The sequence below is a fragment of the Vipera berus genome (genome assembly GCF_964194415.1).
Source record: "Vipera berus genome assembly, chromosome: 4".
NCBI classification, from domain to species: Eukaryota; Metazoa; Chordata; class Lepidosauria; order Squamata; family Viperidae; genus Vipera; species Vipera berus.
In genome coordinates, this window is record NC_138206.1 from 42,700,615 (window position 1) to 42,719,657 (window position 19,043).

At 40.8% G+C, this 19,043-nt stretch overlaps 1 protein-coding gene across 2 annotated transcripts in view; it reads right to left on the reverse strand.

Annotated features, from left to right (window-relative positions):
• The window catches only part of CADM2 (cell adhesion molecule 2), a 378,617-nt gene that overhangs the window by 68,379 nt on the left and 291,195 nt on the right, over positions 1–19,043 (reverse strand). For both annotated transcript variants that reach the window (XM_081327196.1, XM_081327197.1), the window contains exon 6: positions 17,520–17,690. In XM_081327196.1, the coding sequence (XP_081183322.1) occupies positions 17,520–17,690 (171 nt within the window). The remainder of the gene's footprint in view (positions 1–17,519; positions 17,691–19,043) is intronic.

Below are 19,043 nucleotides of genomic sequence, written 5' to 3' on the forward strand. Positions count from 1 at the left end.
GACTCTGTGGGAGTGAATCGGGTGATGGGAGGTTGACAATGGCAGCAGATGGTCTCGCAAGTACCCTGGGCCTAAGCCATGTAGGGCTTTAAAGGTAAATACCAGCACCTTGAATCGCACCTGGAGGGCAACCAGAAGCCAATGCAGCTCACACAGGAGTGGTGTAACATGGGAGTATCAAAAAACTACCATAAGCACCTGCGCAGCCACATTTTGCACCAGCTGAAGCCTCCGGGTGCACTTCAAGGGCAGCCCCATGTAGAGAGGATTGCAGTAATCCATGCGAGAAGTGACAAGGGTGTGGGTGACCGTGCATAGGGCATCTCAGTCCAAAAAGGGGCACAACTAGCACACCAGGTGAACCTGTGCAAAGGCCCCACTGGTCACTGCAGTTAAATGATCCTCCAAGTTAAGCCATGAATCCAGGAGGACACCCAAGTTGTGGGCCCTTTCTGAGGGTGGCAATACCTCCCCCCATCAAAAGAGATGGAACATGTTGGACAATACAAGATGCCAGTTTCCACAGCCACTCGGTCTTGGAGGGGTTCAGCCTGAGCCTGTTCCTTCCCATCCAGACCCATACCGCCTCCAGGCACCAGGACATCACATCAAGGGCATCACTGGGTTGGCTCGGGGTGGAGATGAACAACTGGGTATCATCCACATATTGGTGATACCTCACCCCAAAGCCACGGATGATCTCACCCAGCAGCTTCATATAGATGTTAAACAGGAGGGGGGAGAAAACCAACCCCTGAGGCACCCCACAAGTGAGGGGACTCAGGGTAGATCTCTGCACCCCTGCCAATACAAACTGCGAGCAGCCCGAGAGGTAGGAGGAGAACCACCGTAGAACAGTGCCTCGCACTCCTAACCCCTCGAGCTGTCGCAGCAGGATACCATGGTTGATGGTATCAAAAGCTGCTGAGAGGTCAAGTAGGACCAGGATAGAGGAACAACACCTGTCCTGGGCCCACCAGAGATCATCTACCAGTGCAACCAATGCCGTTTCTGTGCTGTAACCGGGCCTGAAACCATACTGGTGCGGGTCCAGATAGTCCGCTTCATCTAGGAATTGCGGGAGCTGACACGCCACAACACTCTCAACAATCTTCTCTAGCAAAGGTTGGAGACAGGACGATAGTTATTCAAGGAGGCCGGGTCCAGGGCAGTTTTCTTGAGAAGGGGCCTCACCACCGCCTCTTTTAAGGCAGAGGGGAAGACACCCTCCATCAATGAAGCATTGACAACTGCCTGGAGTCAGCCCCCTGTCACCTCCCCGGCAGCCGAAACCAGCCAGGAGGGACATGGGTCCAATAGACAAGTTGTAGCACTCAGTCTATGCATAATCCTGTCCACGTCATCCAAAGACACAGGGTCAAACTCACCCCAAATGGTATAACCAAGACCTGCCCTCTCCACTCCGCCAGATTCCACCCAGTTGGAGTCCAAACCAGTCCGGATCTGAGTGATTTTGTCCTGCAGATACTGTACAAATTCCTCAGCCCTACCCTACATGGGCAATGACTAGAGCTATGGCTATAACACATGGAACTATCAGCAATCCACTTTTGACAACAGACACCCAGAGACAACTACATCCCCTAAAAACAGATGCGTGACAACTCAAACTAATACGGCTGGCCTCAACAAACAGACCGGTGACTTGCTCCATGAGCAGAGTGCAGACACCAACAGTATAAACACCATCTCCCGACCCCAGCGTTTCCATCCTGATGACGTTGGCAGTTAGCCAATGAAAGCTTGATCTTTTAGCAATAAAAAACTGTTTTAGTTTTTCTTATTCCATCCCATTGTTCGCTTAGTTTGTTAATTTTAATATGCCTGGTATTCGCATTTTTAATCTTATCAAGGAATATATATGTGATTTTGGAGTATGCACATAATAAGGTAATAAGATATAATAAGGTAATAAGATATAATAAAGTAATGATATAACAAGTAATAGATGATCAATATAGAATATTTACATGCTTTTCCTGTAAATTTTGTCTCTGATTTTAGAATCCTAGATATGCATATTTTGCATAATGTTTAAAACTAGCAAATGTGTGAGTGTATAACTTTTGATTAAAAGCTACTAAAATAGTCATTTTCATTAATATACAATAAGCATCAACAGAGCAGTTATTCACATTATGATGTCCTCTTCTATCAGAGAGCTAGACAATTGGTCAGAGTTCTTAAAAATTTAGACCCAAACATTTGGACAGCAATTCATGAAAAACAATTCTTGATAAATTACATGAGTACATCCATGTAATTTATCAGCTTATTTCCTACAGTCATACATACCTGAAAACAAACTAAGCCAACTTCTGAATCCTTCAAAATGGCACTGAGGGGCACACTATGTCTGAATATTTAGCAAATGTGGCTAATTGCCATTTGCAGATATATTTTAGGAATTTATTTAAATTAATTCTAAAGGTTCTGAAAAATAAGTTAGGAAGATTGTTATTAAATCATCTCACCATTTACTTCCAGCAAAGATGATGCTGTGCAGGGATGGTGTTATATCTTGAGAGTAAATGCTTTCCTATGAAATGGGAGATAACATCTGCTAAATTGTATTCCAAAAATGTTATATAATAATAATAATAATAATAATAATAATAATAATAATAATAATAATAATAATAATAATAATAATAATAATAAACCTTTATTGTCAAAGTACAACATGTGTACATTGAGATTAGCTGAGACTTTGCCTAGGTCATTCTAGATATCGATGTTGCAGGCCCTTCCTAAAGCTGTGATAAAGCAGACTACAGTTAGGCTATTAGATGCAGCCAATTCAAGTAATTAAATGAAGACGTCAGGAGACAAAATAATCATCTATTTAATTCATTTTAATTTATTGCCAGGAAAGGTGAAAAAGTATAGTTTGGTTTGGTTTCAAACCATGGTCTTGTTGTTAGAGTTTCTTAAAGACTACTTTGCAATTTTTATAGTTACCCATATCTGTAAAAAACTATTATTATGGTTTGTGGCTTATGACATATCTATCATGTGTTTGGTAGTCATATGTTTCATCTAATAAAAAATATGCTTCTTTCATCCAAAAGAGGTTTGTACGGTAAGGACTATGTAGATTATGTAATAAACTGGAAACATTTCTTTCTCTTTCTAAAAAAAAGCCACACTTTTAACACCTGCAACTCACTTAAGGAAGTAAATATTTCAGACATAGCATACTAATGCAGCGAGTGCTTGTGACTAAGATTTTAAAAATGATTTTCATAACATTTCATATCCAAGAGTGCACCTGCTGTAGTATTGCCTTGCTAAACTCATTTGCCAATATATTTACATTTCTATTTAATTTTTGTGCAGAATATCAGCAATTCTTCCCTGTAAGTATTCAGAGCAATTAGTATGTTTTATTCTTCATATATCTGGTTTTCTTTCTACTATTTTATTCAAAAACTGAAAATAATTTTAAAGTTTTATTATATAACAATTTCTGCATATTTAAAGTGTTAATATAATTCATAGCAGACTCTTTCCGCTATGTGTTAAGAAATGGACAGTGATATATATATATATATATATATATATATATATATATATATATATATATATATAATTAAATTTCTATACCGCCCTATTCCCGAAGGACTCAGGGCGGTCTACAGGGCAGCATAAAATACAATATAAAAGATAATATAAATTAAAATTAATTAAATTAATTAAGTCCAACAATTAAAACAATATTTAAAAAGCTAAAACCCCTTCAGTCCAGGCCTGATAGATCGAAAAGCCAGGTTTTCAGGTCCCGGTGAAATGAATGCAGATCGGTGGCGGTCCGGAGTTCCGCAGGTAAATCATTCCAAAGGGCAGGCGCACCCACAGAGAACGCTCTTCCCCTAGGAATAACACGCCGGCATTCCTTAACCGGCGGTATCCTGAGAAGGCCCTCCCTGTGGGAGCACACGGGACAAAGGGAGCTTGATGCCGGCAGCAGGTGTTCCCTCAGATAACCCAGACCCAAGCCATTTAGGGCTTTATAGGTCATCACCAGCACCTTGAATATATATATATATATATATATACACACACACATACATACACACACACACACACACACACACAGACACATATATATATACATATAGATAGATATATACATATAGATAGATATAGATATATAGATATAGATATAAATATAGAGCCCCTTCATGGATTACTGCCTTGTTGTGGTGAAGGGGCTTGCATAATTCAATGAAGCTATGAGCTATGCCGTGTAGAGCCACCCAAGACAGAAAGGTCATAGCAGAGAGTTCTGACAAAACGTGATCCACTGGAGAAGGAAATGGCAACCCAGTCCAGTATCTTTGCCATGAAAACCCTATGGACAATACCAAAAGGCAAAACGATATGACACTGGAAGATGAGCCCCTCAGGTTGGAAGGCATCCAATATGGTACTGGGGAAGAGCAGAGGGCTAGTACTAGTAGCGCCAGAAAGAATGAAGTGACTGGGACAAAGCTGAAAGGATGCTCTGGTGGTGAAAGGAAAGTCCGATGCTGTAAAGACTTTTTCTCTATAGGAAGCTGGAATGCAAGATCCATGAATCAAGGAAAGCTGGACGTAGTCAAACAAGAGATGACAAGACTGAACATCGACATCTTAGGTATCAGCAAACTAATATGGACAGGAATGGGTGAATTTAATTCAGATGACCATCAGGTATACTACTGCGGGCAAGAAGAACTATGGACAGAGGTTCGCAACATTGTACAAGAGGTAGCAACTAAAACCATCCCAAAGAAAAAGAAATGCAAGAAAGCAAAATGGCTGTCTGAGGAAGCTTTGCAAATAGCTGAGGAAAGGAGGGAAGCGAAAGGCAAGGGAGAAAAAGAAAGATACGCCCAATTGAATGCAGAATTCCAGAGAATAGCTAGAAGAGATAACAATGCTTTCTTAAATGAACAGTGCAAAGAAATAGAAGAAAACAATAGAATAGGGAGGACCAGAGATCTTTTCAAGAAAATTGGAGAGATGAAGGGAACGTTTCATGCACAAATGGGCATGATAAAGGACCAAAATGGCAGGGACCTAACAAAGGCAGAAGAGATTAAGAAGAGGTGGCAAAATTACAGAGAAGAACTATACAAGAATGAGCTTAACATCCCTGATAATCACAATGAGGTGGTCACTGACCTTGAGCCAGACATCTTGGAATGTGAAGTGAAGTGGGCCTCAGAAAAACTGAGCAACAACAAAGCTAGTGGAGGTGACAGTATTCCAGCTGAGCTATTCAAAATCTTAAAAGACGATGCAGTAAAAGTGCTACACTCAATTTGCCAGCAAATTTGAAAAACTCAACAGTGGCCACAGGATTGGAAAAGATCAGTTTACATTCCAATTCCAAAGAAAGGCAGTGCCAAAGAATGTTCAAACTATCGCACCATTGCACTCATTTCTCATGCTAGTAAAGTTAAGCTTAAAATTCTACAAGCTAGACTCCAGCAGTATGTGGATCGAGAACTACCAGAAGTACAGGCAGGATTTCGAAGAGGCAGAGGAACTAGAGATCAAATTGCCAACATACGCTGGATCATGGAGAAAGCTAGAGAGTTCCAGAAAAACATCTACTTCTGCTTTATTGACTATGCCAAATCTTTTGATTGTGTGGATCACAACAAACTGTGGCAAGTTCTTAAAGAGATGGGAGTACCAGATCATCTTATTTGTCTCTTGAGAAACCTATATGTGGGCCAAGAAGCAACAGTGAGAACTGGACACGGAACCATTGATTGGTTCAAAATTGGGAAAGGAGTCTGGCAAGGCTGTATACTGTCACCCTGCCTATTTAACTTATATGCAGAGCACATCATGAGAAAGGTAGGGCTAGATGAATTAAGATTGCCGGAAGAAATACCAACAACCTAAGATATGCAATGATATCACTCTAATGGCAGAAAGTGAAGAAGAACTAAAGAGCCTCTTGTTGTGGGTGATGAAGGAGAGTACAAAAGTTGGGTTGAAACTTAACATTAAGAAAACCAAGATCATGGCATCTGGTCCTCTCAATTCCTGGCAAATATATGGGGAAGAAATGGAGGTACTGACAGATTTTATTTTCCTGGGCTCCAAGATCACTGCAGATGGGGACTGTAGCCAAGAAATTAAAAGACGCTTGCTCCTCGGGAGGAAAGCTATGGCAAATCTAGGCAGCACACTAAAAAGCAGAGGCATCACCCTGTCAACAAAAGTGCGTATAGTCAAGGCTATAGTCTTTCCAGTTGCAATATATGGCAGTGAAAGTTGGACCATAAGAAAGGCTGAGCACCAAAGAATTGAGGCCTTTGAACTATGGTGTTGGAGAAGACTCCTGCGAATCCCTTGGACTGCAAGGTGATCAAACCGGTCAGTCCTACAGGAAATCAACCCTGACTGCTCTTTAGAAGGTCAGATCCTGAAGCTAAAACTCAAATACTTCGGCCACATAATGAGAAGGAAGGACTCACTGGAGAAGAGCCTAATGCTGGGAAAGATTGAGGGCAATAGAAGAAGGGGACAACAGAGAATGAGGTGGCTGGATGGAGTCACTGAAGCAGTAGGCGTGAGCTTAAATGGACTCCAGGAGATGGTAGACGATAGGAAGGCCTGGAGGAACGTTGTCCATAGGGTCACAATGGGTCAGATACGACTTCGCAGCTAACAACAAATAAATGTAGAGATAGATGATAGATAGATAGATAGATAGATAGATAGATAGATAGATAGATAGATAGATAGATAGATAGATAGATAGAGATATGTATATGTATGTATATAGCATATGTATATGTGTGTTATGTATGGGTATGGGTAGATATATACTTTCTTCTGTGAGCTGGCAAAAAAATGTCATTTTTAATGTGGTCCAGTGTACTCACAGTAAAAAATGACAGTAAAGGTTATCTCTTATCTCTTTGGTCTTTTCACAAAAAAAGTTTCTGAACCCCAATTCCAGAATAAATCTGGAAAATAAAAAGAGCAAAAAATATTTTTAACCACCTGATAATAACATTATAGAATCAGTCTTATTTTTCAGTGGTTTCTTTCTTAATTTTCTGGACAGTATTAAAAAATACAATATATGATATTCAAATTGAATTAATTATATATTATGCATAATATACTTTAAATATAAAATAATAACAGTTTTTGAGATTTGTAGGAAATAAACCTATGAAATTGATATTATTTTAGTTATATGACCAAAGCCATCCAGAGAGATAGCTGAGAGAAAATAAAAAGTATTCTAGAGAAAATAAAAGACTACTACATATTGCACTTTTAATAGGAAATGTATATTCTGAAATAAATATTATTTTTTGCAAAAGTATTATCACAATAGTTATTATGCAATGTTTATTAGGCAATTACTAGGTATTTTTTTTATTTAAAAAGTTTTACAATACATTTTAACTTTAATCCCCCCTCCCCCACCCCCACCCAACCCTCCCTATCCCTTCCCCCCATTCCCTCCTCCCCCCCCGACTTCCCAGAGCTAAATACAGGGTATAAAATCAAAAAACAAACATAAGCACCCCTATGTAATCAGCAATAAACTATTAGTTCTATCTCCCTCTAGCTCATGTAAAATGAATACAAACAATATTAATATTACAAATAAAGTAAAAAAGAAAAAGAGAAAAACAAAAAAGAGCTTTACTCAGAATAGATTTTCTTAATCCCAGTCCTTATTCATATTAATTTCAAAGAAAAAAAAATAAACAAATTCTCAGTTACGCGCCAAAAGCGCCTATCTATTAACCTTAATAATCTCCAACCAAACTAAACCATAATCAAAAATAATTCTTGCATGTATCACACCAAATGTGTTCAACACACACTTTTAGTCCATAACCCTAATATACTTTTCTAACAAGCAAATAACATCCATCTTAAATTGTGTTAAATATTAAAAAAAACTTTCTTTCTCCTCTATGATAAATTTAATCCATTAAGATACTAATTTAAAAATTTAATCAGCAATCTTAACGCCCCAAAACCTTTGGAGCACGTCTGTCATGACCCCCAAAACTTCTTTGGACCGCGCCCCTCCCACATCTTCACTGTAAATACACTTTGGAGATTCCATAACTATCTGCTGCTCTTGCTCTTGCTCTCGTCTCACTCTTCTTAAGGCGGCACGCGTCTTCCTCTGGCCTCCTGCAACATCCAATGAAACTGTATCTTGATCCCCTCCAACACCATTGTCCTCTATCTGTCTGTCTGAAACATCTTGAAGCTTTCCCTCGCCGTATCCCTTAACAGCTTCCAAAAATGATAGGGGGGTTGCTTTTAACACATTGCTATAAAAATCACGTGCCTGGGCCACAGTAACCAGACGATGTATTTTATTTATTTATTTATTTAGTTATATTTATATACCGCCCTATTCCCTGAGGACTCAGGGCGGTTTACAGGGAATTAAAAATCCAAAATACAAAAATTAAGAACCAAATTAAAAAATATTAAATTGACCCTGTAGTCGATTAAAAAGAACCCTAAATTAAAATTTCTCCTCAGTCTGGGCCCGAGAGCTCGAAGAGCCAGGTCTTCAGGCCCCGGCGGAATGATCGGAGGTCAGGAGCAGTCCTCAGCTCCACCGGCAGCTGGTTCCAGAGGGCAGGCGCCCCCACTGAGAAGGCCCTATCCCTGGGTGTCACCCGCCGGCAATCTCTTACCGGCGGGACCCTGAGCAGACCCTCCCTGTGGGAGCGCACTGGGCGAAGGGCGTTTGATGACGGCAGCAGGTGTTCCCTCAAATACCCCGGACCCAGGCCATGTAGGGCTTTATAGGTGATAACCAGCACCTTGAATTTCACCCGGAGGGCAACCGGAAGCCAATGCAGCTCGCGGAGTAGAGGTGTTACATGGGAGTATCGGGAGACCCCCATTACAACTCGCGCGGCCGCATTCTGCACCAGTTGAAGCCTCCGAGTGGTCTTCAAGGGCAGCCCCATGTAGAGAGCGTTACAGTAGTCCAAACGGGAGGTCACAAGCGCATGAGTAACTGTGCGTAGGGCATCTCGGTCCAGATAGGGACGCAACTGGCGCACCAGGCGAACCTGTGCAAAAGCCCCCCTGGTCACGGCTCCTATGTGATCTTCAAAATTGAGCCGTGAGTCCAGGAGGACGCCCAAGTTGTGAGCTCTATCAACGGGGGGTAACACCTCACCCCCCATCGTTAGAGGTGGAATAACTTGGTTAACCCGAGATGCCGATATGCACAGCCACTCAGTCTTGGTGGGATTGAGACGAAGCCTGTTTCTCCCCATCCAGACCTGAACCGCCTCCAGGCACCGGGACATCACAGAGAGGGCATCGCTGGGTTGGTTCGGGGTGGAAAGAAAAAGTTGGGTATCATCAGCGTACTGGTGATACCCCACCCCGAAGCCACGAATGATCTCGCCCAGCGGCTTCATATAGATGTTGAACAGGAGAGGCGAGAGAACCGACCCCTGAGGGACTCCACAAATGAGAGGCCTCGGGGCGGATCTCTGCCCTCCCGTCAACACCGACTGCGAGCGGCCCTGGAGGTAGGAGGAGAACCACCGTAAAACGGTGCCTCCCACTCCCAACCCCCTGAGACGCCGCAGCAGGATACCATGGTCGATGGTATCGAAAGCCGCTGAGAGATCTAATAGGACCAGGACAGAGGAGCAACCCCTGTCCCTTGCCCTCCAGAGATCATTCACCAGCGCGACCAATGCCGTCTCCGTGCTGTGTCCGGGCCTGAAACCCGATTGGTACGGGTCCAGATAATCAGTTTCCTCCAGGAACAGAGGGAGCTGATGCGCCACCACACTCTCAACAACCTTCGCCAGAAAGCGAAGGTTGGAGACTGGACGGTAGTTGTCTAAAGCAGCCGGGTCCAAAGCAGGCTTCTTGAGAAGGGGTCTCACCACCGCCTCCTTCAAGGCGGCAGGGAAGACACCCTCCTTCAGAGAAGCAGTTATTACTGCATGGAACCAGCCTCGTGTTCCCTCCCGAGCCGCATAAGCTAGCCAGGAGGGGCACGGATCCAACAAACAGGTGGTGGTGCTCAGTCTCCCCATGATCCTGTCCACATCATCAGGGGAAACAGGGTCGAACTCAGTCCAGATAACGTGCTCAAGACCGCCTGATTCCTCCACATCAGACTCTGCCCAGTCAGAGTCCAGGCCGGTCCGGATCCGAGCGATTTTGTCCGCCAGATGATGACTAAACTCCTCGGCTCGTCCCTGCAAGGGATCCTCTCTCACCTCCTGGTTAAGGAGGGAGCGAGTCACCCTAAACAGGGCAGCCGGGCGATTATCTGCGGACGCGATAAGGGCGGCAAAGTAGTTAGACTTCGCCGTCCTTATCGCCGCAAGATAAGACCTTATAAAGGTTCTTAACTGCAATCGGTCGGATTCGGATCGGCTGGATCTCCAACCGCTCTCTAGACCTCGTCTCCGACGCTTCATCTCCCGGAGCTCCACAGAGAACCATGGGGCCCAACGGGATCTGCGCCGGGTCAGAGGTCGCATGGGTACAACGCCGTCAAGTGCCCTGGTGGCAGCCGTTTCCCAGGCCTCCACCAGAGCATCGACTGGGCTGTGGGTAAGGGTGATAGGTATAGGCCCAAGCGCCCTCTGGAATCGATCCGGGTCCATTAGGCGCCTGGGGCGGAACCACCTGGTCGGTTCTGCCGCCCAGCGGCGGGGGGTGGCATGACGGAAAACCAGCCTCAGGAGGTGGTGATCTGACCATGACAGAGGGGTGATGGACGGGGAGCCCCCTCCCAGATCATCCAACCACTGTCCAGACAGGAATACCAGGTCGAGAGTATGATCCCCCACATGAGTCAGGCCCACAATAACCTGGGTCAGGCCCATGGCTGTCATGGAAGCCATGAACTCCCGAGCTAACTCCGACGACCCTCCCAGTGACGGCAGGTTGAAGTCACCCAGGACTATAAGCCTGGGGAACTCCACCGCCAACCCTGAGAGGGTGTCGAGCAGCTCAGGCAGGGCTGTTGCCACACAGCTGGGCGCCAGGTATGTAAGCAACAAACCCAACTGAACCCGAGAACCACATCTCAAGAGGAGGGATTCGCTCCCGGCCATCTGGACAATGGTGGCCTCCCGGGGACACAAAGTCTCCCGAATAACCACTGCCACCCCACCACCCCTGCCCTGAGCCTGTGGCTGGTGCAGCACCCGGAAACCTGGCGGGCATAACTCGGTGAGAGGCACCCCTCCCTCCGAACCCAACCAAGTTTCCGTGATGCACGCTAGATCCGCACCTTCCTCCTCGATCAGATCATGGATGAGGGGAGCTTTGTTAACTACGGATCTAGCGTTAAAATAGACCAACCTGAGCTCAGGGGCCTGATCACCCTCATCCCCGGGTAAGAGGGTGCTAACCGGAGGGTCGGAGCGCGCCACCGCTCGGAGATAGCGGGGGCGCGATCCCAGGTGTTGATATGGCCCTCCGCGCAAACACCTGCTGCCATTCCCTATCGCCGTGGGGATTTGATGCCCCACCCCCACATTCCCAGAACCAGCAGCCACCCCCCCGACCCCGTCCCATCAGGACCTCTAACAGGTCCAAACTGAGTGCCGGTTAAAGATTCCCTCCCTCCCCTCCCCTCCCTCCCCCTCCCTAACCTTTTAAAATAACCGGCTAAAAATTTTATCAGGGGCCTCTTAGCACGTCTCCACTCGAGGCCCCTAGTTAAGCCCAGCCTTTTACCTTCATGCGTCACCACCAGTCCAACTGGAATCTCCCATCTAAACTTAATATCACATTTCTTAAGTTCCTGTACTAAAAATGCAAAATCTTTCCTTCTCCTTAAAATCTTCGGAGGAATCTCTTTTAAAACCAAGACTTCTTGCTCAGCCACTACCAGTTTAGTATCATAGGCAGCTTGAATAACTTCATCTCTAATTACTCTCTTTGTAAAATAGACCACCACATCTCTGGGTAACTTCCTTTGTCTTGCAATCCATGAATTTACACGAAAAATTTTGTCCATATTTCCCTCAATTTCAGATGCTGGCTGGCCCAATACCCCTTCCAGAGCCTCAGAAATCAGCTGCTTTAAATCTTCTTTACAGTTCTCCTTTAAACCCCTGATTCTAATAGCATACTGCATCTGATGATACTGAGCAAGGCTCAATTCTCCGTCCATTTTATCCCTTATATTTTCCTTTTCTGATACCTTTGCTTCTAATATAGAGTTCTTTTGACTGAGATCCTTCACTTTTTCATCCAGCTGTTGCACACATTCAGCTACAGATTCAATCATAGACAACATGTCCACCCTCATTGCTCTAAACTTCTCTTCCATCTTCTTCTCCAGTTTCTCCTCCAACTTTTTCAGCTTTTCATCCATCATGTCAGACATCAATTGTGAATGCTTTCCAAGAGCATCTTGTAAATCCTTAAGCGTCAATGCCGGAGGAGGTGCAGGAGGAAGCAAAGCTTGCAATGAGGTCTGTTGCACCAGGGAAGACCCCGCACTCCGAAGAGCTTTAGAAGTTTTAGCCGCCATCTTCCCCCACTTTCACTTATTGCGCACTTTCACTTTAAAGCTATAAAATCCATTGAGCTAGAGAGTAAAGATAAGAGTCCACATCACCTTGACCTCCTGTACCGCTCTGCCTGCATCTTGATAATCAAAAGTATTTCCTTTTGGCAGGGGTGGTTGCTAACGCCTGGCTCTGCTCCATAAATCCCGGAGCAGGGGCGCTGCGCAGCTCGGAGCAACCCAGGCTTCGGGGGGGCTCAATACTTCAGCCGCCCAAACTCTCAGCTCAGGCGGCCCCGGAGAGCTCAACCCCTACCTGGGGCCTCACCCCCTCCTCTTCTCCTGAGGAGGGGGCTTCAAATCCATCTAAACAGCTGATCGGCGCTGTTTACGATGGAAAAACACAGCTGCGGAGCGGGCAGCCCGAAGACGGCTGTCTTCGGCGTCGCGTCGCCACCGGAAGTCTCAATTACTAGGTATTTTTATGTTATTTACTTTACCATGTAGTAATATAACCTATTACTAAATTTACTTCTTCGTTTTAATTTAAGGCCAGTATCTTAAGAAATATGAATATAGCAATGAACTCATTAGTTATGCTTAAAAAAAATCCAACATTCTTTTAATAAAATAAATCAGTAATGTACTGATTTATGCCTTCAATATTTTATAGCATTTTTCAAGTCACTGATTCCCTTTCAAATTATTGCATTATAGATATCAGTTATATCATTATGCTTAGTGAAGAGCACAGTAACACAGTAACACAATGAAGAAGGCACCTGGGTTCATTCTAGTTCATGCATTGCGCTTTTGCTTTAACAGATACCTTCTCCTTTTTTAGTATTAACGTAAATGAAGTAAGCAGTGAAAACTATGTAAAACCCACTGATTTTTCACAAAATATGTGACATTCTCTAGAGGTGAACAGTATCTTCTATCATCCATAAAATAGAGTTGCAATTGATATCATTGCTTTGCACTGTGTTATCTCTTCTGAGACTATTGGTAATATTCTGTTAAAAACCACTTTTCTTTCCTTACTAAATGCAGGTTCTATGACCGTGATGAACTTAGTATCAGTAAAAGTTAGCTAATGAATAACAGCAACCATTATTTAAATTTAACTTATAGAGGTAAAATCAAGGAAGGAATAAATTGAAACACACATTTTGGGAGAACAATTGAGAAGTTTAATTTGAGAGATAGGACACAAATACTGTAACTCTTTTCTCTCACTTATTCTACCAAAACTTGCCAATTTCTATTCCTGCTCATATGAAATAGAATTAACGAAGAGCCCAAAATAGAATGTGATATATAAGAGTACATGTTCTTTCTCCATAGCAGGGGTAGGCAACCTTGGCTCTTTTATGACTCGTGGACTTCAATTCCCAGAATTCCTGAGCCAGCAGGAATTTGCTAATAGTTTTTCAAATTATATTGCAAAAATTCTAGCAATATCATGAATTAAAGCCGTATCAAATATTTTTACTATAAGGGTTATTTGAATCAGATGTTTTATATCCAGTCATTAAGTATGCACCTCAGGAGAGGGAGAAAGAATTACTGTATGCTTTAGTTTACAGCACAATCTTATAGATGTTTTCTTAATCCACACCAATAGTATTTATGTCCAGTTAATTGCTTCAGTATTACAATGTGCAGCTTGAGAAGAGCAGCATGAGTGTCTTATGGTGTCTTTGCATTTTTTAAAATTTATAAATATAGCAAAAAATTTCATATCTATATATATACAGTACATATACAAACATGCAGATGGAGCTTTCTGCAATGAACCAAGAAAAAATAATGGATGGAAAAATAGATGTTTCATGTGGTTTTAATGCATGGTAGGTAGGAAAACGGGGACGCGGTGGCTCAGTGGGTTAGGACGCTGAGCTTGTCGATCAGGTCGGCAGTTTGGCGGGTCGAATCCCGAGTGCTGCATAACAGAGTGAGCGCCTGTTACTCGTCCCAGCTTCTGCCAACCTAGCAGTTCGAAAGCATGTAAAAATGCAAGTGGAAAAATAGGGACCACTACGGGTGGGAAGGTAACAGCGTTCCGTGCGCCTTTGGCGTCTAGTCATGCCGGCCACATGACCATGGAGATGTCCTCGGACAAGCGCTGGCTCTTCGGCTTTGAAACGGAGATAAGCACCGGCCCCTAGAGTCGGAAACGACTAGCACGCATGTGCGGGGGAACCTTTACCTTTACCTTAGGTAGGAAAACAACAAATTCCATAGTAGGGCTCATAAAGAAAGAAATTGAAAGTAACTTTTCTAATGCCCTTATACAAATGTGTGGTTACTTCTCCATCAGGAACATGACACACAAATCTAGTACCAATATTGGTCAGAATTACCAGTTTGGAAATTTCAGGTTCCAGGTCTGGTAAGTTCCTTATGTAAATCTATAGAAAAAATCCAGGGCAGTGTAAAGAATTGGATCTTCTTTTGTTACTTCCAATTTCTTAATCATATAGATCTATATTGATAAGTTATATTGACAACTAAAAGAGTTAAAAATAATGCATATTGAGACTAGGGATTAATAAAGACTAACAGTTGAATTACTTAGATTGGAAGGGAATGATTGGCAACTTAAATCATTAGATGAGTTAATGAGTAACATAAGTTACTCTTGGTTTCAATATACCCAATTGAAAGCTAGGTGGAAGCTGGATCAGAAGGTTGGCATCACAATTACAGATGAAAATTTAGTAAAACAAATTAGAGATTCAAATTGTGCGCATATAAAGAGGATATACAATGTTTTAATTGAATTGGATTTGGAAACGGAATTAGTTAAAGATTGTATGATAAAGGGGGCACAAAATATTCAGGAACCAATCCCGTTGGATACTTGGGAGGTAATTTGGGTTAGAAATGTTAAATTTACTCAGGCTCAAAATTTAAGAGAAAAATTTTATAAAATGTTTTATAGATGGCATTTGGATCCCAAAAAGTTGTCTAATATGTATCCTAATTTACAATCTAAATGCTGAAGATGTGGTAGTTTAGAAGCCACCTATTTTCATATATGGTGGACTTGCAGAAATATAAAAGCTTTTTGGGTTAAAATTTGGTGGAACATTCAAAAGATTTTTAAGAGAAAGATAAAGTTCTCTCCACAATTGTTTTTATTGGGTATTGTTGTAGATTGTGATGTTAAAGAAACCAATTTGATGTTGAATTTGATAACAGCAGCACGGTTACTGGTGGGACAATACTGGAAGAAGGATAGTTTGCCTACTATAGAAGAATAGGTATTTAAAGTATCGAATCTTGCAGAAATGTCTAAAATTTCTGCTTATTTGAAGGATCATTCACAAGAAAGATATATTTCAGTTTGGAGGAGATGGATAGATTATATTCAGAATAAATATGGGACTAAAAAGTTCCATTTAGCTTATGAGTAGATTTTAGAGGGATATTGTTATTAATTGTAGTGTTAGTATTTATTATATTTTTGTTTAAGATATTATCATTATGTTTTTAATACCTTGTATGTATCTATGTTAAAGGGGAGTTAAAGCACATTATGAATTTGGTTAATTTTATATTATGGATAATTTTAGTTAGAATATGATTATTATATCTATAAGCCTGTATTCAGCTCTGGGAAGTGGGGGGGGGAAGGGGGGTGGTTTGGGGTGGGTGGGTTTTGGGGATATGTATTGTAAAATCTTTTTTTTGTAAAACTCTTTAATAAAAAATAAATAAATAAAGACTAACAGTTGACATAAATATTCTGACTAATAAGCCACAGTATATAGTACACTACATGAAGCAGTCCCTATGTATCATCATAATTGCCCATTAGTGAAAATAAATAAATGATCAGATTCAATGTAAGCTAGGGTTTTAAACAATGTATTTTTGCTGTTATTATTTTTATAGTTTTAATATATAAGGTCAAAAGGAATGAAAAATTATATTTATTTTAAAAATAAATAAATATGCCAGGTGTAAAAAGAATAGGCAGAACAAATACCATTAATATTTAGATTGGTTTTTCTGAATAATTTTAACTGACACAAAAACATTTCAGAATAACAAACAAGATATGTGATTTTCCATAATTTAAAACAATAAAAAATTGTCAAATGTTTTATTTCTGAAAAGACAAGGTATAAAAATGTTAATGAATTTCACATCATGTTTTATTCAATTTCTGAAAATCTAGAAATGCTGTACTATATTTTAGTATCTTATTTCAATCAAAATATAATTTTGGTGGCATTGGATTCATGACTTCAAGTTGTAATTTGTTGGTTATTTAAAGGATGCATAAACCAAGTAGACATGTTTTGTCAGGACTCACGAGATGTTCTAATTTAGGTATCCAAACATCCAGCATGAATATGATTTCCGGGTATCACAGACACATGGAACTAATTTGCTTTTAGCTGTATGAGTCCATACATAACTTCTATGTACATCTATGAGTCAATAGATAATTGCAGGAATATCAAGACATGGACAATGTAATGTATTGAGATTTACTTGAACTGCTTTCACGTGTCTTTTGAATGCTGCTTAAGGTTGCTCAATTGGTGTCTCTGTGTAACATCACTGACTTGCCAGACAAGCTGTCTCCAAGAAGATCATTGGAGGATTTGGGGTGGGAATTGGTTCCTTTAAACCTATTGCTGCCGCCTAGTGGCCAACCGTATAAGTAGTTGCGCAGAAGTCTCTGTTTCAGTTCTGTTCCTTCTTTGCCTCAATAAAGCAATGTTCCTGTTTGCAACCTGTCGTCTCACTTACTGCTTCCAACAAACTCACTACACAACAGACAATATTGTGTAACAGACAATATTAATAATGTTACATCCCCATTGTGTTGTTACACATATTTTAAATAATTTTTAAAATTATAACTATAGAGGAGAAAATGTAATGTCCAAAACTCCAAATAATGAATAAAATATCAAAACATAAAGAATATTCATAGTAGTTCATCATTCATAAAATTCAGATACATAATACTTACAGTGTATTTCTAGGACTTGCATTGCTATCTGAGGTGTGGAATTCAACGATTCATGATCTACTCTGCAACTTACAACTGCACCATCATCAGAACGATCTGCTCTGTAATTCATTGTGCTGCTAACGGTAAATGTTTTCCGATTTGCATCCTCTTCTTTTAAATATTTAACATCTGTAAAAATAAAGGTTGCTATAATTAAGCATCAAGGTCTGACAGTAAAAGGCAAAAGAAGACTACAGAATACAAAATAATTTTAAAATAGCAAATAAAAATGTACCTTTCATCATGTTTGCTTATCTTATCAAGGCAAACAAGTTCTATTTCCCAACATTCCTTTGTCTTACAGAACTACCCATGTTGTCATTCCCAAATGTACATAGACACAGATGGGAAATGCAATTTCAATAAGAACCAAAAGACAGAACTGTCAGAATGAGATTCTGCTCCTCATTATCTTTAATATAATTAGATTGCAATCCAAATATTTTCCCCTTAAGACTATTTTCTTTCCTCATGCCTTTTTTCCCCTCCTTTTATCTATTGGTATTTTAATCACTGTCAAATTTGCTTTGTTTATCTTTTCCTTTTCAGCATGCACAAACAATATTAAGTAACAAAACAATGGAGATCTTAAAACTAAGTAATCCGCTTCAAACTAAAATCTTTACTGCACAAAAAAAATACTTTGATGTAACCTGCAGTAATTTTTTTCATGTTATTTTCAATTCTGGATAAAAAAGCCAAATAATTTTACACTTCTTAATACTGACATTTGAAACTGTTATTAAATTATTTAACATTTCTTTCTTTTTTTTGTATCCTTATTGATATGAGTTGTTTAAACATTGCAGTGGTGACATTTCTTAATCAATACTGTACAAATACCACTACAGGTAGTCCTCCATTATGACCACAATTCAGCCTAAAATCTCTATTGCTGAGAGAGACAGTTGTTAAATGAGTTTTGTCCCATTTTACAATCTTTCTGGCCTTAGCTGATGGGTTGTTAGGTGAATCACTGCAATTGTTAATAATGCTATTGTTAGTAACACAGTTCTTCGGCTGTTAGATGAATCACTGCAGAAGTTAGTAAAACAGTTATTAAGTTGTGAAGTTAATCTGGCTTTCCCTTTCCCTTTGCTTGCCACAAGGTCACAAAAGGTGATCACATGATCCCAGGACCCTGCAACCACTGTAATTTTGAGTGGTCACTAAGGGAACTGTTGTAAGTTCACGACTACATGTTTATCAAAACAATGTATATATGTGTAAGTTTTATAACAAAATAATAAGAAAATCACTATAAAAAAAGAAATAGAATATATTTTTTCTGAAATGATCTTAGGGTTTTTAGTAATCTATTCATTTTTTAAAAAATGTTTATGCAAAAAACTATTTATTTTGTATTTGTAATAACCCCTGTGTAACATTACATTATTTCTTTTCATGGTAAGTAAATTACATAAAGAGATTAAAAGAAAAAAAATATATTGGAGAAAGACCATAAAAGAAAAAGAAATTTAA